Genomic DNA, 25527 nt, shown 5'->3' with positions numbered 1-25527 from the left:
ATGTATGTGAACCCCACATAAACACATACACACATACACACTCCCTTACAGTGTGCTTCTTTCTATCTGCTTTTCCATAAATGTTCCTTATAGGGCTCCATTATTCCCACTCCATGATATGAGTATTTGAAGGCTAGTTGGCCCTGGGCTTCTGGCAAGAAATGCTTTGTTACTTCTTTTATTACTATGCTATTTCATTAAATTCCTTTTCTTTGAACCACCAAGGTTCTTATTCTTTTTTGTGTGTCCTGCAGCCCTTTGGCAGTCTGATGAAATCTATGGAACTTTTTTCAGAATAATGTTTTTAAATACATTTAAAAAAAACACCATAGATTACAAAGGAGCCCAATTATATTAAAATATAGTTATAAGAATTTTTTTTTTAAGTTCATGGACCTTAGGTTAAAGAACCTCTGCAGTTTACACTAATTATGCACTTTGGCTAGCTAGAATAAAAAGAGGAAACACACCTGAGGGGACTTGGGATTTATAACTGTGTAGATCCATAGGGTTCCTAGAATCTGGGGCAGCCACCTGTGAGTGGGGAATATTCCTGATTGTTGCATGTGGAAAAGAAAAATAAGACTCCAAGAGATGAAGTATTACCTAATATAACTTAATACATAACATTAATAATTTAATATATAATAACAATAGAATACTACTTATGATATGTGGCATATATAATTTAATCTAGAATGTTATTTATTATATGTTAAATGTGGCATATAATAATTTAATATATGATAGTAATATGATAATAAACATATAATAAATTATTGATAATAATGAGTTATTAAGTGTAAGTGTCTGGATTCAAATCGATATCCACAGACTCAAAAATCCACAAATCTGCCCCCTTTATGCGATATGCCACAAGAGGCCCATGGTCCTGGGAAAGGCGAAGGGCCAGCCTCCTCCTTTCATAAGCTTAAATGAAGCCTCTACTCTCCTTTTTCTCCCGACTTCTGCTAAAGTCTCCTGACCAGAGGACAAATGGACCCAGCCAGCCGGCCAGCCAGCCAACCAGCATGGCCCCCCTAAGACCACGGGGGCGGCCTGGCTGAGCTGTGCTGGGGGGCAGGGTACTAGGCAGGAGACTTGCCTCACATGATTGAGCTTAATCTTCTTTGTCTCTCGCCCCACAGCTCAGAGCATCCAAGGAGCAGGAGCATGGAGCAGGGAGGCGGCCGGAGGTACTGGAGGAGGCTCATTCTGCTAGGCATTCTCTGGGCCAGCGCGCACCTGCCTCCGCGAGGGGCTTCCTCCGCACAGCGGCGCTTCTCCAGGGACACAGGTAGAGGCTGTCTCTGCTGCTTCTGCTATCCTCGCTCCTCTCAGCTCTGCCAGCCAGGGCCCTGCCTTCTCACTTGGCTCGTTTCATTTCATGCTTTGGTTCCGGTTTTTAGCAGCTTGAAATAGATCAAATAATTTTGCTTCCCCAGATGGAATCTCGGAGATACCCCAGGAGAGATGAATGGGAAGAGGGGGAGAAGGGCAGTTAGTCTAGGCTTGGGTCTTGAATCTTTCCTTCAAATATCTCCCCATTCACTCACCTGTACACTAAATGGGCCTGTTCTTTGTAAACTGTAAACTCTGGTCGTAAAATGGGTAAAGAGTCAAAAGGGCCTAAATAAATGCGAATAAGGATGTGCCTTGTAGATTTAGGGTCCGTAGGGCACTTAGAGGGCTCAGTGGATTGAAAGTCAGGCCTAGAGATAAGTTGTCTTGGGTTCAAATGTGAGCTAAGTCACTCTGGACAAGTCACTTAACCCCCTCACTGATCTTCTTGCCTTGGAACACTGTATCGATTCTAATACTTAAGAAAAAAAGATTTCGGGTCAGAATATAATACCAGCAGCAAAGAGGGGTGGCGAGGTAGGGATGGAAGGACTGATTCTTATCTCTCAATTCATCTTGTGTCATTCATTCCTTTCATGGAAGAGTTATTATCTGCCATAGTTCATGTTCCCACTCAAATATAGACTCTTGACTAGTGATTTAGAGCTCAAAGAGAATTTAGAGGCTATTCGGTCCAATCCTCTCTTCTTCCACATGAGGGAACAGACCCAGAGAAAGGAAATAGCCTGCCACATGGGTAGTAAGTAGCAGAGTTGGGTTCTAGGCTGACTTCCAACTCTAATACTATGCCCATAGCTTCCTTTAGATAGAGAGAGAAGTCATCTCGTCTAACTCTGCCATTTTACAGACCAAGAACTGCATTTTGGCTAACGACAGGAATGCTGCCCACCTTAGAATCAGAGGCAGGATTTGAATGGAAGTCCTCTAACTCCAGAGCCAGCTGGTAGGAATCTTTAAAATATAAGCTAGTCTAGTCACCTCAGAGTCCAGTCTGAAGTGTGACAAAACCATAATGAGACACTTTTATTCCTAGAGGAGAGACATAAACTGCTAGGCAGTGTCGCTTGGGATTTAGGGAGCATGGAAGTTGCATAAAACATGACTTTAGTTGAGCTGGAATTTGGGGGGAGTAGGGAAGAGGGGAAGGAAGCCAGGTGACCTACGGGGTAACATACTGGACTTCAAGATAGGAAGACCAGAGTTTGAGTCTTATGTCTGACATTTATTGAATGTTTTACCCTTGGCAAGACACTTCACATCTCTCTGTCTCAGTTACCTCATTTGTATGATAGCAACAATAATAGTATTTACCTCATAGGGTTGTTGTGAGGATCAGATGAGACGAATGAGGGAAAAGCACTTATATTTGTGCTAATCTTTGCTAACCTTTTAGGAAAATACAAATGTTAGTTATCATTATTATTTACCATAATAATTATAGAGTGAATAACTCAAATCAATATATAATATAAATATCAAATATTGTATATTTATATGATGTATTATGAAAGACACGATCATTATATAATTATATTTAGTATGTAACACATATTTCCATGTTTTGTGCATAATTCTATATTCAATCTTTTATAAATAGGTGACATTTATATAATAGATATTACGTAATGTGACATATTTTGCATATAATTTCATAAGATATATAACATGTTTGCATAATATATTTTACAAACATCAGATAGTTATGTGATATATTTTATTTTACACAGTCATTATCTATTCACATAATATGTGGTGATTATATAATTATATTATATATAACCATTATATATTTATATAACATATAGTAATTATTATTATTATTGTCATTGATGGTGGTTGTGTTATTTTGCTCAAAGCTATGATTTCATTAATGTAAGAAACTCCCAGTAAGGTTATTCCTGCTGCTGTGGATTGGCAATTTTTTGCCACTTTGATAGTTTTCAAGATTCCCCAGAGGTTCCATAGCCAGTGAATATCAAGAGGCAGGTCTTGAAATCAGGTTTTCCTGACTTTGAGACTAATTCTTTAGCCATTATGAAATGACTCCTCATCCTTATTATTGACATGAATAATTATGTTAATAAATTCAGAATAAATATTATGAGTTGGCATGATATAGTAAAGAGAGAAATGACTGGCTTTAATCAGGAGGATTTGAGTTTATCCTGGTTGTGGGACCCTAGGATAGTCATTTGACCTTTGTGTCTTGTCTTCTCCCATTAGACTGTAGGCTTTCTTGAGGGCAGGCATTTCCCACCCTCAGCCTCCATAGTTCTATCTCCAATTCTTAGCATAGTGCCTGGCACATAGTAGTGGCTTAAAAATGTTTACTGACTGATGGACAATCTCAATGTGCCCACAGGAAACTTTCTGAAAATAGAAGCTGCAGAGTAATTTGCAAATCTGCATTGAGAGATGGAGCTTCTAGGCTTAAGGGTTCCTTTTATAAATGATACCAAAGGTTTCTTTTAAAACATTATCATAATAGCAATTACATAATAAAATGCATTTATATAGCACTTTAGGGATTACAAAGTGCTTTACATATATCATTCATTTCATTTGACCCCAACAACAACCCTAGGAGCTAGGTGCCAATATTATTCCCATTTTACCTCCTGAGAGAGGTTATGTAACTCACTGGGATTCACAGAACTAGCCTGAAGCTAGATTTGAACTCAGATCTTCCTGACTCCAAAGTTAATTCTCTGAACACATTGTATTACCTAGCTGTCTCTAGAAAAAAACTAGAAATTAATATAATATTAAACATAATATAAACATTATATTATATGTAAGCAAAACCAATAAAATGCAGTATTTCCTCTTACAGTGTCAAAATTATATCTTGGTACCTTTTTCTTTCTGCAAAAATCTCTTTAAAAGCTCAAAATATCTTTTCATAAACTCATGAGCAGTGTGTTTATTAGGCCATTTTGTCTTTTTGTTTTTCCTCTCTCAGAAAACAACACCCAATGTATCTTTGCTCCATCATCCGAGTTTCCTGAAGGATTTTTTACCAAACAGGAGCAAGCAGATGGAGGAATTATAATTTATTTTCTAATAATCCTTTACATGTTCATGGCCATATCTATCGTCTGTGATGAATACTTCTTACCTTCCCTAGAAGTCATCAGTGAATGTAAGTGGTATAAAGGAAGCTCTTCCATCTGGGTTGAGCTAGGATTCCCCAGGTCATTCTTGTAGAATCTTTGGAGAATCTGATGAGGTCTCAGGCAACCCTGTGTATTTTTTTAAAACCCTTCCCTTCTGTCTTAGAATCAATACTGCGTATTGATTCCAAGGCAGAAGAATGATAAGGGCTGGGCAATGGGAGTTACATGACTTGCCCAGGGTCACAGAGCTAGAAATCTTGAGTCCAGATTTAAACCCAGGGCCTCCTGTCTTTAGGCCTGGCTCTCAATCCACTGAGCTACCCAGCTGCCCCCAATTCAGTATATTAATTACTGGAATGTGGTTTTATACATTACGGATTGTCATAGCTAATATTAAGAATGAAATATCAGTGCCAGACTGAACTAATAGTCAAACATAGACCAATCCACAGTGCTCCTGTTTATATTTATTTATTTTGTATTAGCCACCTATGGTGTGACAATGAATTGGTTTTAAGATCTAATAAAAATGTTGAGTATTTTGGTTGAATTAAGGAATGGGTCTCTTAATGTTGGATATCTTATATTTTTAAAATATAGTATTTTGAAATGATGTCTTTACTTAGCTACCTTTAAAAGTAGAATTAAACAACTGAAAGTTAAGTCTACGAATGAGGAAATTGAGGCCCAAAGAAATTAAGTGACTTTCCAAAGGTCACACAGAAATCATCAGAGGCAAGATCTGAACTCAGGTCTTCTGACTCTAGAGTAGTGATGTGTTAGAGTCACTCTAAACAGTTTGTGAGAACCAATTATTAAATTTTCAGTGTGAACATATAAACATTTATACTTTAGAAATTCACAATGCCTACAGATCACGGCTTGATTTATGGTTTTGTTGGCTGTCTAGACAAGAAGTATTAATAACATTAAACTTGTGTGTCCCAGTGATAATTTTGTTGCCTTTTTGGAAAAAAAATGAATCCTTTTTTTTGTGAGGGGAAACAAGGAAATCCTGCTCCTACCACATATAATTTGTTCCGCCATTTCTCAATAGCTGGCCACTCACTTTGTCCATCTCTCAGTTGCTGGTCACTCACTTTGATTCTGGCTCTTTACTACCACAAAAACATGCAGCTTGAATATTAGTATATTTTGGAACATTTTTTTCTGACTATAATTAGAAACTATAATTCCCATTCCATAACATTATCTTAAATTGTAATAAAAATCATTTTAACAAAAAACTTTTTTTTAATTTAATAAGAATACTTTTTAATTTAAAGGGAAATTATTTTCAACTTATCTATTTAGTGATGTCTCCATGTTTCTAGGATGAAAACGCAGATTTTACCTCTAACTTGAACTGGCTGCACATTGATAAAATTAGTAGCAAGTAGGCATGAATGGCATTTAGACAGCTTAGAGTCTGGGTGAATTATTTGGCTATTGATCCTTGAGGAAATTTGCAAAAAAATAAGCCTTTCTGAAGAACAAAGAGACTAAGAATTATATTTCCTTCCTACTGTGAGGAGAATCTCCACTGAAGAGATTCTCTCCTCTCCTTTCTTTTCTCTCTTTTCTCTCTCAGCTTGATTGAGATTCCCTTGGATGATCCATAATTTTACTTAGGGTACAAAGAGCTCTCAGTTTATGCTATTTAAACCAAAATGGTGACTGGGTACAGAATGAAGTCTAATAGAGGTAGGGGTTGGCATTCAAATTACAGCAGGGGAAAGGCTAGTGATGCAGAGTCAGACTTGGCATGCAGTTGATTTAAGAGAGCAAGCAGCCAGCCTGGGAATCCAGTATAAAGTCTGCTCCAAATAATATTGAACAAACAACACAAAAATAAATCCTTCTAATTTTTTTTTCACTTTAAGAAATGGGAAAATGTTAAAAACAAAAAAACAAAAAAAAAGTCCCCAACAATTCTATTGGCTGTTAGATTTGGAGGTGGAGTCATTTTCAATTGAACCCATGATTCCTAGATCCTTTTTTTTTTTTTTTTTAGAAAAAATTTTTCCATGGTTACATTATTCATGTTCTTGCTCTCTCTCCCCCCACTCCCCCACCCCCTTAGCCAATGTGCATTTCCATTGGTTTCTTCATGTGTCATCGATCAAGACCTATTTCCATATTATTAATTGTTCTAGGGTGGTCTTTAAGAGTCTACATCCCAAATTGTGTCCACATCAACCCATGTGTTCAGGAAGTTGTTTTTCTTCTGAGTTTCCACTCCTGTAGTTCTTCCTCTGAATATGGGTACCGTTCTTTTCCATAAACCCCTCAGAATTGTCCTGGGTCATTGCATTGCTGCTAGTACAGAAGTCCATTACATTCGATTTTACCACAGTGTATCAGTTTCTGTGTATAATGTTCTCCTGGTTCTGCTCCTTTCACTCTGCAGAGTGATTCCTAGATTCTTAAGTATCCTGAGGTTCAGACAAATATATTTATAAAATCAAACTGCGAAGTAATGAAACTAGATTTTTAACAAGCATGATGATGGTCTCAAGAGGCAGTTTATGAATCACATAAGAAAATCCATTTTACTATTTTATAATCACATCTTGTATTTTTATTTATGTCTGGTCTAAAAATGGTATTCACATGCTTGATCACCAGACTTGACTCTAAATGGCTTTTCGCAAGTTCCCAAAATCAAACTTGATCTAAAAAAAATCAGGATACTAAAAAGAAAAAAAGTATATTTAATATGCATATATAGTATATTGGTATCTATATATTATATCTATCTATATAGATATATAGNCTTGCCTCTAGTCACAAAGTAGTGTCTGACACCAGATTTGAATTCAATGAGATGAGTTTTCTTGACTCCAGGCCCCTAACTCTATCCATTGCATCACCTAACTGCCCACAAAGAGTACACCAAAAACAATGCTCACAAAATCTAATAAATAATAAGAAAATAGAGTTATGATTCTATTGGAGTTAGAGAGAAAAGCAGGATAATTAATCTGTTGAGCAAGGTCAGCATTTCAAGAAATCAAAAGAAGACAGAAACCAATGTTTTCCCTAGTTCAAAGACAGAGTTTATGTCATATACTTAGACTCCTAATACATTATATTTTATTGACATATATATTATATATCTTGATATCTAATATATATGTCAATATCTTATATATATATTATATACATATATATATATATATATATATATATATAAACAAAGAATTGTGTGAACTCCTCTCCACTCACAGAGTGAAAGTGAAGAGAGCAGAACCAGGAGAACAATTTATACAATGACCATAATAATAAAAAAGAAAGAATTCTGATTAATGCAGTGGCCAACCATGAGTTTGGGTTGATGACGAAGTATTCCCTATACCCCTGTAGAGAGGTGTTCTTCCTCCCTCCAGTTGAAGCAAGGTCCAAAGCTAGTGCTAGGCTTCCTCCTTATTTTCTCTTAAAGGGAATTCAAGACAGTAGGCTGAATAATCTATTCAGCAGATGTTATGACCTGAGAAATGATCCTTTCTCATTCTCAGGAGATCATCTGTCTAAAGGATAAGGACCAGTTAATATTCTGTAGCAAGTTATGGTCAAAGATAGACCTCGTTTCTGACATACTCATTTTGAATGTTCCTTTTCACTTTCCTTTGTTATTTAAGGTTGGGGTATTTTCTTGACCTTCATTAAGCTGCTTCACTTTTAATTTAATATGATTTCATTTGGGTAGAATGTATATTTTGCGGTCCAATATGACAAAGTTCATTAGCTCTTTAGAATTTTCTGGGATCTCATGTGATAAAGATCAAAGAGGAGAGAACTGGCAGTCAAGAGACTTGAGTTCTTTAATCCTGTCTCTAGATCAGTCATCAACCAATGGAGCTAAATCCTTAGATAGATTAGTTGATAGTAGTAACATGGAATTGTAGAAAAGGAGTTCAGAAGACCTGGTACTTAGTCCCAGCTCTGAGTTTCCATATGCTCTGAAACTAGTCACTTTGCTTGCTATCCCTCAGTTTCCTCATCTTTTAAGGGAGGCCACAAGAATAATGTTTAGATGATCTCAAAGGTTCTTTATAGTCCTAAAATTCTCAATCTTGTAATTTCCCCTTCTCTTGCTACTCAAAAAGGAGTACTTTTCTCCAAGAACAATGGGAAGTGAGTGTAGTCGGGCAGACACAAGACAGAACAAATGACATCTTAGCCTTCTTCAAATATTTGAGGAAAACTCCAAAATGAGAACTATCTGAAAGGGGAGGGCACTGCCTCAGGAGACAGTGAGGTCTTTGAGAAGAGGCTTAATGACTCCTGGTTGTGGATATTGCTGAGGATATTCTCATTCTGGTAGTGGTTGAAATAAAGTCTGGGAGTTCCTTTATGAAAACAACCATCTCTCCACAAGGGGATCTCTACAGTAGACTCCCAAAGTTTGAATAATCAGACTTAAAAAATAATTTTGGTTACAAACTTTACAAACATGGACATTTAAATATATAAAGAAGAACAGAGCCAAGGACTATATATGAAACTGAATATCTGATGCTATAGTATAGCTTTTTAAAGTGCAAAATAAATTTTATACAGTAACAAAAAACTGTCTTGTGTTACCTTCTGAACTTTCTTCTGCACTTTCATCTGTCTCATTTTGTTTCTATTATTTTGTTTATTATATTGTTACTATATTTATTATATTGTTTTATTAACTTTTTATCTCTATTATCTACCAACTATGACTATTACTAACAAATAGTAACCTTTCTTTGTAACAAATAAGCATATTGTCAAGCAAAAGAAATGGGCTATATCTAAAAACGTATGAATCATTCTGTGCCTCTACAATGGGAAGCTTCATAATTGGTCACTGTATTAATCAGAGTTCAGAATTCCTTTTCTTTATACTATCATGGCCATTGTGTAAAATTTTCTCCTGCTTTGATTCCCTTCTTTCTGCACTAATTCATACAAGTCTTCCTAGATTTCTCTGAGCCTAGCTCATTATTTCTTATGATCTTACAGTCATGTGCCACAATTCATTCAGCCATTCTCCAACTGATGAGTATCTGCTTGGTTTTCAGTTCTTTACTATGATAAAAATTGCTGCAATGCTTATTTTTATTCATTAATTTCCTTTTCTTTTGACTTGATCTTTTTAGGGTATGTGCCTAGTTGTGATATTGCTAGGTGAAGGGTATATACAGTTTACTGGCTTTGGGGGCACAGTTCCAAATTGCTTTTCAGAATGTTTTCATAGAGCGATCAACAGTGTATTAGTGTGGGGGGCAGCTGGGTGGCTCAGTGGATTGAGAGCAAGGCCTAGAGATGGGAGGTCTTGGGTTCAAAGCTGGCCTCAGACACTTCTTAGCTATGTGTATGACTGGGCAGATCACTTAACCCCCACTGCCTAGCCTTTACCACTCTTCTGCCTTGGAACCAATACATAGTATTAATTCTAAGATGGAAGGTAAAGATGAAAAAAACCCAATGCGTTACTGTGCCTTTCTTCTCAGTCCTTCCAATAACTACCATTTTCCTCTTTTATCATCTTTTTTCAATCTGATTAATGTGAAGTGTAATCTCAGAGTTGTTTTAAATTTGTATTTCTCTTATTTATTATTTGGTATATTTTTAAAAATCTTGACAATGACAGCTTGTTTTTATGCTTTTGAAAACTTCTGGAAGGATATCTTTAAAAAATCAAATTATGTTTAATTGTAATGTTTATAATATATTAACATATTATGTTATGTAATTTATCATTGTGTATCAATAAATCATATAAAATAATTATAAATTTATAATAATTATATGATCCCTCTAAAGAGACAAGAAAATATAATTTTCCACTTTTTTTGCCAGGCTTGAGGATGATGGATATGGAACATTGCATAGACAGGCAGAGTCAGTTGATATATGGATTAGTTTATTTAAAATGCTCTTCCAATATTACTGGGATATAAGGGGTGGGGAACTAACCCTTGTTATAAATATAACCATGCAAAATAAAATTCCTATACTGGCTATATCTAAAATTATGTCATGTAGTTCTGAGATCTATCCTCTCTATCAGGAAGTGGGTAGCATGCTTCATCACTAATTCTCTACTGTCATAGTAAGTCCTTGCATTGGTCATAAATTTTTAGCTTTCCAAGGTTATTTTTCTTTATAAATTATTATACAAATTGTTTTCCTGTTGTTTTTTACTTATGTCTTCCCTAGTTTCTCTGAAATCATCTCTGCCATCATTTCTTATGGTTTAGTAATATTCCATTGTAAGGGGTAATATCCTATGAACATTTCTCTATTGGGAAGTGGATTTTGTCATGCATTTTTTTCATTCCTTATCTATTGTGGATATCAGATATTAATCAGAGAAATTTGCTACAAAGATTTTTTCCAGTTTTAATTCTATTTGTTTAAAAATATTTTCAGTTTTCTGAAACTGTAATTGTGTTATCTTTTACAGTCATATATCCCTTTAGTTGAGAATTCTCTTCCATCCATAGTTATGAAAGGTATCACTCTGTCTTCTCCTTTGTGATACAATCTTTTATTTTTATAATGTATACACTTGGAATTGAAACATATGGTGATGAGATGTTGGTCTGAAAATTAATTTCTGGTAGCCTCATTCTAGTTTCCCCGGCAATTTTGTTGGAATAGTATTTGCCCCAGAAGTTGATGTTTTAGAATTTAGTTCTATGCTACTGTGTTTTATTCATTCTGAGTCTTATTCCATTGAAACATTTGCCTCTTTTTAAAACCAGCACCAAATTTTTCTCCCTGCTTAATATTCACTCTATTTTAATTGGCAGTTTTGCATCTAAATATATGTTCTTTTTCTGATATTTTGTAATCTATACTCTCTCTCCCTCCCATCCTTTCCCACTCCCTGAGAAGGCAGGTAATATAATATAGATTGTACATATATTTCATATATGTATTTCCCTGATTGTCATGTTGTGAAAAAAGGCAGATGTTGCTTATACTAGAGAAAAATTCATGGAGAAAATAAACAGTACGTCTTGTTTTGTATCGACTTCATCTGTTCCATCTATGCTGGTGGATATCCTTTTTTTGTCATGAGTCTCTTGGAGTTGTCCTAGATCTTTGCCTTGTTGATAATACGTAAGTCTTTCACAGTTCATCGTCATATATTATTGTTACTATGTACAATGTTATCCTGGTTCTGCTCACTTCACTCTGCATCAGTTTATATAAATATTTCCAGATTTGTGTATGTGTGATCATTTTGTCATTTTTTATGGCACAATGGTCTTGCTTTACAAGCTTATTCCACAACTTGATCAGTCATTCCCCAATTGATGGACATCTTCAGTTTCCAGTTCTTGCCACCACAAAAAGAACTGTTATGATTATTTTTGTACAGGTAGTTTCTTCTTCCCTATTTTTAATCTCTTTGGGACATAGACCTAGTAATGGTATTACTATGTCAAAGGGTGACATAGTTTTATGGCCTTTTGGACATTCAAATAGTTTTAATGATTGCTGCTTCATAGGACCATTTGAGATCCAACAGCATAGTATAGTGGTTAGAGTACTGGGCCTTGAGTTAAGAAGACCCAAGTTCAAATCCATCTTCAGACACTTAATGGCTATGTAAACTTGAGCAAGTCACTTAAAGACTACTTGCCTCTGTTTCCTCATCTGTAAAATCAGGATAAAAGCACCTACTTCACATGATTATTGTTAAGATTAAATGGGAAAAAAATCTGTAAAAACACTTAGTCCAGTATCCAGCACATAGTAGAAGCTATGTAAAAATATTAGCTATTAGTTATCATTATTATAAATAAGTACTACTTGGCCTTCTTCCTTTAGGGCTTATGTGTTTTTCTTTGGGAGGGGGGGTGTTCAACAAAGAAACTCCTTCAATAAATTCAGATTGAACTCTGCTCTACGATTCATAGATTTTTTTGAGAGACTTCTGATGCATTGAGTGAATAAGTAAATTGCATAGGAACATAGACAGCACTTGAATCCATTACACTAAAGCTGGTTCTTCACTTCTCAGCTGGTAACATAATTTAATATTAGACGGACATATGACCTCATAGATGTAGGCCACAACCATTTATGGTTTTGAAAAATCTGGACAAGCCTAGCAAACACTAAGTTAAATAAGCATTTCCATATACAAAGTGAAGCTGAGAGGAATTCCAGGAAAATGTGAATCTATTATATACAGCTTGATATTCCTTTGAAGAATATAATAAATTCAACACGTGGTTTTCAAAGTTGTCCCTGCTTATCATTTTCCTTGTTTCTGCTGTTTTCTCTCACACATTTTAAAATACTGTTATAGCCCTCTTTTCTTTTTTTTTTCTTTTGAGCAATTCATTGATGAGTCTTCCCCTAACTCCCAAACTATTTTCCTACAAACAGGAAAAAAAAAAGAAAATCTTTGTTACAAATATGCACATGCAAGCCAAACGACTTGTTATATTGGTTATATCCAAAAATATATATCTCATTTTGCACCTCAAGTTCATCTTTTCTGAGTCAGGATCATCCATGCCTTTTCAGACTTGATATTCCTCTGGATTTTTCTATAAATCCTCCAAAGAAGATCTACTCAATATGTTGAAGAGAGGCCTTTCTCCAGTTCTTTTAATATTTTGTGGATACTGGTGTAATGTTCAGATCGGACATCTGTTCTCCCTCCAGCCCTACAAATTCTTGATGCCTTTTATGACATTACTCATAGTATAGAATAATGCCAACTCTTTAGGCACCAGAGTGAAGAGGGTGAGAGGCTGGACTTAGAGTAAGGAAGACCAGACTTCAGATTCAGCCTCAGGTATTTTTTTTCTAGTGGTGTGACCCTGGGTAAGACACTTAAATACCTCTAAGCTTTGGTTTTCTCATCTGTAAAATGGGGATGCAGAATAGTGCTATAAACATTAAATTAGATAACATATGTACAGTTCTTCACACACCTTGAAGTACTATATAAATGTTAATTATTATTATTAGCCTGATATACAAAAGGTTCCCTAACATGTTTCTTATTCTTACTGTTCATCGACATAGATGTTCTATACACATGAGTCAAATTGGATTCTTTATTACTCCCTTCAGCAAGGAATTTCTTTCCCCAAGTCTATGCTCTCAAAAATCTATTCATTGAGGGCTCTTAATCTGGGTTCTGACTGTATCAGCACATTTTCTCAGCTTTATAACAGCATAGTTATCTCTTTCAGAAGTCTTTCTCTTTTCATTTCCAGGTTTGACTTTTGATCTGAACAAATGGAAAGACTGAAAAAATTTATCTGAAGAGATATACTTAGAGCTCTAATCTTATTGTGACTTAAGCTAATGAAATTATAATTTCATTATGAATTTCAAGTATGAAAATGTATACCTCCATACTTGACATGGATGGAAAATAGAAATTGAAAATGGAAATGAAAAATATTGAGAGCCACTTGAAGGAATATCCTCATATACGCATTTTGCTTATTTGCCCATTTAAACTTTTTTCCTTTTTTTTAATTCTAGAGATACATATATATTTTAAAATTTTTATTTTTATTGTCATGCAATAAACACCTCCATATTGATCATTGTTGTAAGAGCAAACCCATACATGACCAAAACCACAAAATAAAACCATAAATACACTGATTTGAAAGACGACTCCAACAGTTCTTTCTCTGGAGGTGTCTTTCAGGATTGTCCCAGATCATTGCACTGCTGAGAGTAGCCAAATTTTCACAGATCATTTTTGTTCAATATTGCTATTATTGCATATGTTCTCCCAATTCTGTTTATTTCACTCCGCATCACTTCCCGTAGATCTATCCAGGTTTTTCTGAAATTATACTGCTCATCATTCCTTATAGCACAATAGTACTCCATCACCAACATAGACTACAATTTGTTCAGTCATTCCCCAATTGATGGATATCCCCTCCATTTCTAATTCTTTGCCAAGACAAAAAGAGCTGCTATAAATAGAAAAATAATTGTTAAAAAATAATAGTTTAATATGTTAAAAACAATAGCTAAATACATTGTTTGGAAGAATGGATATGTACATTTCTCAATCTCTCTTAAACAAGTAGGTTAAAAATTTGCTTTTAATAAACAGTTGAATTTGGCACACTTAATGAGGAAACAACCATTTGTTATTTTAATATTCAGCCTTATAAATATATACTAGCCCACATAGTTTGCTCTTGATTGCATTGAACTAGACATGATATAGTTGAGATCCTTATGTGACTTGGTTGACGTGGAATATCCACAGCATTGATATTTTAATCATTCAAATCATAAATTTGGAGTTAGACATGACCTTGCAGGTCATCTGGTCCAAGCCCTCAATTATAGATGAGAAAGTAAATGAGAGGTTAAGTGTCTCTTCCCACTGGTCGTAAGGAAGAGAAACGGGATTTGAACCCAACTCTTCTGATGCCAAATCCAAAACATTTTCCCATCTCTCAAAAGATCAGAGGAGCAAAGGTTGGATCATTCAGTGAAATGAGGATTAGTTATCTGGGTGGCTAGCATAAGACATTCAAGGAAAGGTGGGCCAGAATCTGATGTGTTTGAGGTCTAGAAGGCTCTAGATCTAAAGGGAAAACAGGAAAATATGGTCCAAAACTATGCAAGAGTTTAAGAAACTTGTTTCATCAAAGCCTTCATTACAATTTGGGTCACTAGACAGAGTGAGTGTTTTGGATTTCCTTTGGGTAACCTCCTCCTCCCTCCTGAGAACATTTGTAAAATGGTAGCAATAGTAGCACCCATTTCCCAGAGTTACTGTGAGGAAAGAAGGGAATCTGTAAAGGACTTTGCAAACCTCATGGCCCTACTATATATGTGTATATACACACTATATATTGCAAATGAACTATACATAATACATATCATCACATAAGATACCGTATATTATATATTATTCTATTTTATACTGTATGTTGCTATCATCATTATTAACCTGTTGACACCTTCCAGACACTATTTGGGTCTCTGGGCAAATGAAAATTATATTTGTTTTTCTTTTGCAACTTCAGATAGAGAAACCAAATTAAAATATTAGTTAATCCCTGGAGTAAATCTCTGATTTGAGGAAAAGAGAAGAGTGACCTATTAATCAGAATGAATAAATTATCAACAGATTAATTCTAGAAATAGTTTTGTTGTGACTCTTTATGATCCTATTTGGGGTTTTCTTGGCAAAGATACTGGAGAGGTTTTCCATTGCCTTCTCTAGTTCATTTTACAGATGAGGAAACTGAGGCAAACAGAGTCAAGTGGCTTGCTTGTGGTCTCACACAAGTGAGAATAAGTTAATAAATGCCTAAAGGTGGAATTGAACTCTGGTCTTCCTGACTCAGGCCTGGCACTGCTTCACCTAGTTACCCAGAAATCATTTTAAAGATCTATTTTGTAAGGGGCAGCTGGGTGGCTCAGTGGATTGAGAGCCAGGTCTAGAGACAGGAGATTCTGGGTTCAAATCTGGCCTCAGACACTTCCTAGTTGTGTGGTCCTGGGCAAGTCACTTAACCCCATTGCTTAGCCCTTAAAACTCTTCTGCCTTAGAACCAATACACAGTATTGATTCTAAGATGGAAGGGAAGGGTTTGAGGCAAACAAATAAGATCTATTTTGTAGATACTTGGTAGCCAAAGGGAGAGTTACCTGCTCTTCCATCTTCATGCCCTTTTGTCATTCAGGACATTATGTAGAGAACTTCTGTGTGGGGAAGACCTTGGTTCAAGTCCTGTCTTTGACACTCAGCGAACACGGACAAGTCATGATCTCACCGTGTTCCAGGCAATCATCCAAGTCTATAAGTTGCACATGTGTTGCCAATCTATATTGGTAGAAGTCCTACCAATAACAGAATTGAGAGTGATAATTAGAGAAGCAATGATGTTTGTGAGGAAAATTAGCGTTGAATTGTGTTCTTTTTTGGTTAACATTTCTACATGAGGTCATTCTTTCCCCAAGTCTCCCAAGGTCAGGCTGAAACAGCCCATTTCCAAGCTAAGGTTGCCCCTAGCCCTCCTCCACTATCCCAAACCACGGAACTGGGCTCGGACCTTTTGTCTTCTGTTAAGATCTTAAAAGGATTCAAGGCAGGGAAGATTGGCCATGTTGAACTTTGACCCATTGGAAAGCAAGGTAGGCTAGCCATGGGCGGGGGTTATGCTGCCATTTTCCTGATTTAGACCCACCTCTCTGTGATGAAGTAATGAAGCAGGAGTTGAGGTCCCTAAGCCGATCTATTTTGAAATATCCATAGTGGGGATCGCCATGGAAGGTCCAAAGGATGAACTTTCAGACCAGTTGGAAAGAGGCCTGGCAGACCCTTGGATGTAAAACTCCAGCAAACACCTGGCAGAACACCAGGACTGTTCCTCAGCCTGTTAGTCCTGGACAAATGTATAACCTGATCACATCCATTCCTGAGAACCCCTCCCACCCCCAGACTGGGACTCCCCACCCCTCTCAGGGACATCCAATGAAGTTAATCCAAGTAGCTCCCCTTCCCCAGAGACAACCAATAGAGGACCCAAGTTGTATTACCCCTGAATCCCACTAATGCTATGAGATCTCCTGATTCCCCCACCCAGATGGGACTCCCCAGCCATTTCTCTTGGCATTGGGCTCCCTTTGTTGTATCTTCCTTCCATTATCCCTGTTTTGTCTTATTTGACAAATGAAAAAACTGAGGGACTCCGTAGCCATCTACTGGCATTGGGCTCCCCCTTGCCACTTTTCTCCTCCATTCCTCTCCCCTAACCCCACAAAGGACAGGACCCCCAGCCAATTCTACTGGCATTGGGCTCTCCCTTGCCACTTTGTCCCTCCATCCCCCCACCTTCCTCCCTTCATAAAAGCTTTGCTGTATTACCTTACTCTGGTCTCCTTGTCTCTTGGGACAAAGCCCTGTTCCACTGAAGACACGCTTTCCTTTATAGAAGAAAGTCTAGGGTCACTTATAGTCTTTTCACTTAGGAGACTGGAGAAAGATCCGTTCTTTGTTAATGGGCTCTTCAGCTCTTTCGGCAATATTCAACTGATTGTCTCAAAACCATAAATAGACTTCATATTAGTATAATATCTGAAGATTTTTGAAACCTTTTCCCACATAACAGCCCTGGAAAGGTTATCAGTGCATGATTGTTATTTCCATTTTACCAATTAGAAAATAGGCTTCAGTGATAGGAAGCAACTTGCTTCAGGGTCACAGTCAATAACCACAAGGGGTGAGACTCAAATCTAGGTCTCATAATTCCAACTCCAGTGGCCACTAGACCAGGAGTTCTTAACTTGAAATAGATTTCAGAGGGGTCTGTGCACTTGGATGGGGAAAAAAATACATCTCTGTTTTCACTAAACTCTAACTCAAATTTAGCATTTTTCTGAATTTAAAAAAAAAAATTCCCCAATTGATAAATGGGCAAGAGACATGAATAGGCAATTTTCAGGTAAAGAAATCAAAACTATCAATAAGCACATGAGAAAGTGTTCTAAATCTCTAATAATTAGAGAAATGCAAATCAAAACAACTCTGAGGTATCACCTCATACCTAGCAGATTGGCTAAAATGATAGTAGGAGAGAGAAATGAATGTTGGAGGGGATGTGGCAAAATTGGGACATTAATGTATTGCTGGTGGAGTTGTGAACTGATCCAACCATTCTGGCTGGCAATTTGGAACTATGCTCAAAGGGCTATAAAAGACTGCCTGCTCTTTGATCCAGCCATACCATTGTTGGGTTTGTACCCCAAAGAGATCATAAATAGACTTGTACAAAAATATTTTGTGGTGTGCTTTTTGTGGTGGCAATGAACTGGAAAAGAATGGTATGTCCAATTGGGGAATGGTTGAACAAATTGTGGTATATGCTGGTGATGGAATACTATTGTGCTAAAAGGAATAATAAACTGGAGGAGTTCCATGTGAACTGGAAAGACCTCCAGGAACTGATGCAGAGCGAAAGGAGCAGAGCCAGAAGAACACTGTACACAGAGACTGATATACTGTGGTAAAATCAAATGTAATGGACTTCTGTACCAGCAGAAAGCAATGACACAGGACAGCTCTGAGGGATTTATGGTAAAGAACGCTACCCACATTCAGAGGAAGAACTGCAGGAGAGGAAACATATAAGAAAAACAAATGCTTGAACACATGGGTTGAGGTGGACATGATTGGGGATGTGGACTCGAAACTACCACACCAATGCAACTATCAACAATTTGGAAATAGGTCTTGATCGATGACACATGTTAAAACCAGTGGAAATGTGCATCGGCCATGGGTGGGAGGAGAGTGGGGGGGGGTACAGGGGAAAGTAGGAGCATGAATCATGTAACCATGTTAAAATGAATATTAATGTTTAAAAAATTAAAAAATAAATAGGCTAAGATTTAACTTGTATGAACCACTAGAAAAAAAGTTAAAACTGTGGTGTAAGATATAGGAAAGGCAAATCATTCCAAAATAAAGACAATTTAATTATGGCAAAAAAAAAATTCTGTGAAACAGTCCATGGAGTTTACCCTAATGCCCTAAAGGGTCCATGACAGCAAAAATGGTTACAAACTTCTGCATTAGATTATTTTAAAATAAAGCAGTATTTCCTCCCTTTTCATTATTCCCTGAATTCCATTTTAACTTATTCAATAATTAATCAATTCTTTCATGATTCTTTAGGGAGCTATTTTTTTCTGAAAGCATATTTCTTTTTGTTATGAAGTCACAGCCATCTTGTTTCTTTGACACTATGAAAGTAACAATCATTTCATATGTCTTCAGGCCTTGGGATGTCTCAGGATGTTGCAGGAGCAACTTTTATGGCAGCAGGCAGTTCAGCCCCTGAACTAGTTACTGCTTTTCTAGGTAAATCCAGTTTGTCTTACCTCATTGGTACAAATAAATTGTTTGGGTTTAGATCTTTTTTTGCTTGTTTTTCAAAGTCAACTACTAACTCAATTACTGTATTGCTCCCAGGGGTTTTTGTCACCAAGGGAGATATTGGAATCAGCACCATCCTTGGATCTGCAATTTATAATCTCCTCGGCATCTGTGCAGCTTGTGGGCTGCTTTCTAATGTGGTATGTAAGGAAACTCTTAATAATAGCACAATTGATCATCTTTTCAAATGAGGAAATTATAAACTTTTTATGATGTAGGGACAAAGCCACAAAATGCATTTAGTGAGTACAACCAAATTTATTACTCAGAGATAAAAGAACATATCAAGTAACCCACCAAACACTTTAGTCCAATTTGTGAAAGTGTGGATAGCAAAATATTTTTCCTTTACAATTCCTATATGGGAATAAATTTCTCAATTACAAAATGCTAAAGGTAACATTTAACTACAAATATATAAAGCATTTAAAATAGAATGATGAAAAAGTCCCATTATTATAATGGAAACAGTAAATTATTTTTTTCCTTTACAGGTTTCAAAGCTATCTTGCTGGCCCATGTTTAGAGATTGTGTGGCATATGCAATCAGTATAGCAGCAGTTTTTGGCATAATATTTGACAATCAAGTTTATTGGTAAGATGACAAAAACCACCAAAAGTTATGATCCAGGGAGTTAGTGGAGATCCTGCCAAACGAAAAAGAAATAGCTATTTCTTTAACCTGGAATATTATTCTCCATTATCGCCATTCCACATTCTGTGCTTGCTAGGGAAGCTAGTTCTATTCCACCCTTTGGCTTGTCTCACTGCTGTCTTCTTGACCCATTGTAGTGCCCAAGGGAGCTGTTCTGTTTCATATCCTGTCACCTCCCAGAAGTCATTATTATTTAGGGACATGGGAAAAGGTAGAAAAGACTTATGGCAAATGGCCGGGCGGTCTTCCCATCTATTTGTTTTCTATGCTATAGGTTCACTAGTCTACAGTCTGAACCTGTGATTTTATTGGTAAAGGAAACTCCCGACACCTCTTCGGGTCTACACCTTAACTGCAATTAAGTTGCCTAGAACAGTGGTAAGGTAATCCATGGGCCACTCGCCTTCATACACTGGTGGGTGTAGATTAGAGTGTAGTGGGGAAATACTTAAAATAGAAGACAATAAACTTAGATAATATTACATTTTAAAATTAAGTTATTGAACAGATTAATGGTTCCTGTTTCTATTTTAATTTGATACCACTGGCCTAGAGCACTGAGAACTTAACTTGCCCAGGGTCAGACTAGACATTGTTATTAGAAGTAGGATTTGAACTCGGGCCTTCCTGACTTGGGGACTATCTACTATACCAAATTCCTCTCCATTTTCACAACCCAAGACTCCAGCTGTCCAGTGATAGAAGTGAAGGAATGTGTGAAAGGATGTGTGGGGAGGAAAAAGTAGAAATACTGAGTCTTCATAGAATTCCCCTAGACTATCCTCTTTAGCAGCTTTTCCTGTCTAGGTAAAAATGTTCTGGTTTGTTTTGATAAGAAAATAGCTTTCCCAACAACCTCTATTGCTGGGAATATGGAGAAATAGACATCTCTTATGAAGGCAAAGATTCATTCATTTGTTTTTTGCTGAATATCTCTTATGTACTAAAATATACTGTGATAATTGTCAGGCAGGATATGTGGGCAGGTCACGATCTTGAGTTAAGATATAGCAGAAACATATGAATAGGATGCTTTCAATCACGGACTTTTCTCAGAAACTATTTTTTAGTACTCTGCCTGTTTGATAGTATTTGTTTCTGGGAGACACAGCTGAGGAAGAAGAAAAGTCCTTGGACCTGACATGTTAAATGCACCTTTCAATGGTATAGAAAATTGCAGGCTGCCTGGACACTTGACTGTTTTAAAGTGGCTTAATGTGCAATAAACCCATTGGCTTTAAAATTAATTTCAAATTCAATTACAAATCTTCAATTCAATATAATTAGAAATTAAAAATTTTTTAATGAAGGAATAAGAATATAAAAGAAAACAGTGCATTCTAATGCCAATGATAAATTTTGGAGATTCCTTGAAGCATGTTGTAGTGGAGATGGCAGTAGACTTGGAGGAAGACATGTTCAAATCTCTCCTTACACACCTCTTAGCTGTGAGATTCTGTGTCACTTGACTTCTCTATGCCTCAGTTTCCTCTTTTGCAAAATAATAGGGTTGGATTCTATGGCCTCCAAAATCTCTTATTGCTCTAAGTCCCTGATCTTATGAACTTTGAGAAAGTAAATTCAAGTGTGTTCAGTAATTTAAACTTCATAATTTGATCATTAATTGTAATTTTTATTGACTTTCAGATTATCGACTTGAAGAGGATTTAGAGCTTACTAAACACACAACATAAACATCAAGATCCACTACTTCTACATTATAGGATTTTTCTCTTTTCCCTTGTGCATGAAGGTCACTGTTAAAATCACAACCAAAATTTCTGTATAACTCTTACTTCCCACATTGCCATTAATCAGCATACCACTTAAACAATATTTGAAACATCCTAATTCAGGAGAACAGCCTGACATTTCATATATATATGTATTGAAATTATTTTAAACTTTTATATTTATATATCCTGCCAGTGATTCAATGTGAAAAAAAATCTCGCTCTATCGTAAGTTTTGGTATTTAAATAGTTTTAAGCTTCCAAGGTCATTTTCATATTTTTAAATTTGAAATAAATCACTGGCATAAGAAAGCATGAATATCTAGAATTTTTCCTTCAAAATTTGAAAAGGGAAATAACTCTCTAAGGTACTAATAAACAAGTTTAAATACTATCTTTATCCCAATTAAATTTAATCAAGGAAGTAAGTGAGAAATGAATCTCTATACCTTAACATTTAAAGCATTTCTTTTCTTTCTCTAATCTGCCCCCTTTTCTCTACAATCTGACTTCATTAGTCCTTTGGGTTTAATTATCATCTCTAAGCAGATGGCTCACATATTACTAGATCTCAGAAGTCTTAGGGCAGTTTTAAGCTAGTCACTCTCTCGAGTTCTAGTCCTGCATCCTCAACTGCCTACTGGACATCTCAAGATAGCAAGTCCTGTAGGCATCTAAAAATCAGAATGTTCAAAAGAATTCATCCCCCAACCCACTCTACTTTCAAACTATTGTGTTTTTGTCAGAGGTAACATAATTTTTCTAATCTTCTGGGTCACAAATTAACCTCAGCATTATCTTTATTTCCTCATGCTACCTCATTCCATATGTAGACTTAATTGCCCCATCATGCAATTTCTATCTTCACAATGTGTCGTATTTGGTCCTTTCTGTCTACTCAAAGAGCCACCATCTAAGTTCAGTCCTTTCAACTCCCATCTAGACAGAATATCACAATTTCTTAAGTCATTTTGCCTCAAGGCCATGTCCTCTCTAAACTCTTCTCCACACTGTTGCCAGTAATTTTACTGACATGTAGATCTGAGTATGTGACTCCCTTATTTAGTAAACTTGAGTTGCTCACTATTGCCTTTAGGATAAAATATAAATTTTAGTTGTTTTTTTTTTTAAAAAAACCCTTCACCATCTGGTCCTGTTTTTTCAAGTTTAATTGTACATTATTTTCCTAAATCTACTCTCTGGGCTAACCAATGTGCACTTCTTTTTCTTACACAAAGCACACACCACTTTACATCTCTATGCCTTTGTACCATCTATTACTCATTCTAAGTATGCACCCCCTCTTCACTTCCTTCAAGATACAATTTAAGCATTACCTTTTATGATGAAACCTTTTTGGATTTTCCTAATGCCAGGATTTTCATTCTCTATCTTGCATTTATTTTCTATATATTTACATCTAAACATGGTCTGAGTTGCCTCCCCAATCTTCTTGAAAGTATGGATTATTTCCTTTTTTTTTTTGTATTTGTATTTCTAATGCCTAACACAGTGCTTGACCAAACAAGTGCATATTAAATGTTTATTAAGCAGTTTCCCCTAATTAACTACTTGTGTGACATAAACACAACTTCATTTTAATACATGTCCAGGTATTACCATATTGCACTTACAGAAGAAACACAATTTTAAAACAAACTAAAAATTAATGGGTTATTTCTTGAATGTCTTTAAGTAATGCAAAAATAAGTCATGGCCTTTTTTTTATAGGTATGAAGGAGCCGTGCTGATTTTGATATATGGAGTGTATGTTTTGGTGCTATGTTTTGATATTAAAATTAATCAATATATCATGAAGAAATGCAGTCCCTGCTGTACCTGTTTGGCTAAAGCTATTGAAGGACAAGCTGAAGAGCCACTGATGGGGTGGGAAGATCGTCCACTCATCCGTCGACAATCAAGAACCGATAGTGGGATTTTTCATGAAGACTCTGATTACTCACAGTTGTCTACGAGTTTACAAGGATTTAATGAGGTTTCTGAAGGTAAGAGGTACCTTCCCACCCTCCTCTAATCTTAATACCATATTCACTGTATAAGCTTATACAGAATGTGATTTCAAAATGTAAAGTGAACAGGCCTTTTATTTTTTCATTCACATAAAATGACCAAGTTCGTTCAGTAGCTTTTTGTTGGTAATGCATAACCTAATGGCACAAGATTGGTTACCCAAAGAACCATTAGAGTGTATTCTTTTTATTATGTATAGAATACATAAATATGAATAATTGCTATATTCCTCTACAGTCATTTTTGGAACTACTTATTGAGCCAGTAGACAGAGATGAATTAAAAACTGAATAAGATTAGGATGAAGACGGATCTCTTATGCTGTGGGGACTATAAATATAAATAAGACATCCCCTGCTCTTAAAGTTTAAAATTGAGTAGAGATGACAAATACACAGACGAATTCCAAGGTGAAGACTATTTTAAAAGAAGGGATATAAAATATAATGCAAATTCAGAGATTATATCTTTGCTTGGGAATCCTGGGAGACTTCAGGAAAGAAGTGCCATTTGATTTGAGTATTAAAGGATGGGGGATAAAGGCTATGAATTGGTTAAGGGCTGAGAAAGATACTCAAGTTAAGAGAAAGGAATGAGTAGACTTAGAGGTGGGAAAGGGTGAAGTGTGTTCATGGAATAGAGAATAACCTAGTTTGAGTGGAGTGTAACATACATGAAAGCAAAGACTTAAAAAATAAGATATGAACATGATATTAGAACAGAGAGAACTTAAGACTCAGACTTAGGTCAGCCTTAATTTTGTAGACCAGGGGAATTCATTGGAGATTTGTGAACAGGTTAGTGATATGATCAATATTGTGCTTAAAATGGAGTAGAGGATAAAGACCAATTAGGGGGCTACTACAAATAGTGCAAGCCCAAAGTAATGAAGGTCTGAATTAAAATGCCAAAACTGGGAAAGGAAATGATTCAATCACAAATATATTTCAAAGGTTTATGGACAGAATCAGCAGAACTTGGCCAAATGAATGGGTGTGAGAGGCAAGAGATTTAGGAGATTTTTGTTTTAAGTCATTTACGTATGAGCTTGCGCATTAAGAACTAGATTATAAATTTAATGAAAAAAAATCAGTGAAAAATGAAAATAACATATATAAAACCTATAAAATGCTTTAAAATAAGTTTTTACATGGGTACATCATCATTATAGCAATACTAAAATCTAGGTTTAAAAAAAAACTAAACTAGGGGAAAGTCTTTCCAAAATAGTATTTTTGGTTCTTGGGATTATCACCAGTTTCAATTATTCTGAATTCCAAGATTTCAAGAGATCTTATATTGTTTTATGTTTCAATACAAATAAAGCACCCCAAAGGCACTCCTTTGTGGGGAATAAAGTGTAAATTTCTATCTTTCTGAAATAAGCAGGATACATCTAAAGGTCATTCACTATAGTGGCATTGACTGGCTAGTTCATGTAGAACATCATTTTGAAAACTAATTAAAACAGCTGTTATTTTAAGGGGTGGCAAGACTTGAGAATTCCTCTGGTGGGAAAATTCACTTTGACAGTATAGATTGGAAATATCTCTGTAACTTAGTAGAGCTGTTTGCCTGTAGTACTGAAAAGTGAAGTGATTTGTTCTTGCTCATAGAGTCAGTATTTCTTGGGGGGGGGTATGACTTGAACCTATGTCTCCATAACTAGCCACCTATCCATTACACAAGACCACA

General features: G+C 36.0%; 1 protein-coding gene across 1 annotated transcript in view; it reads left to right on the top strand.

Annotated features, from left to right (window-relative positions):
• Positions 1-1173: 1173 nt before the first annotated feature.
• The window catches only part of SLC24A5 (solute carrier family 24 member 5), a 28183-nt gene continuing 3829 nt past the window's right edge, over positions 1174-25527 (top strand). Inside the window, exons 1-6 of the mRNA XM_044665189.1 lie at positions 1174-1297; positions 4325-4504; positions 19255-19338; positions 19450-19553; positions 19908-20008; positions 23533-23807. Of these exons, the coding sequence (XP_044521124.1) occupies positions 1174-1297; positions 4325-4504; positions 19255-19338; positions 19450-19553; positions 19908-20008; positions 23533-23807 (868 nt within the window). The remainder of the gene's footprint in view (positions 1298-4324; positions 4505-19254; positions 19339-19449; positions 19554-19907; positions 20009-23532; positions 23808-25527) is intronic.

Source organism: Gracilinanus agilis, chromosome 2, assembly GCF_016433145.1.
Source record: "Gracilinanus agilis isolate LMUSP501 chromosome 2, AgileGrace, whole genome shotgun sequence".
In the NCBI taxonomy this organism is placed as follows: domain Eukaryota; kingdom Metazoa; phylum Chordata; class Mammalia; order Didelphimorphia; family Didelphidae; genus Gracilinanus; species Gracilinanus agilis.
The sequence above is the reverse complement of the archived record's forward strand: the minus strand, read 5'-3'. Positions and strand labels throughout refer to the sequence as shown.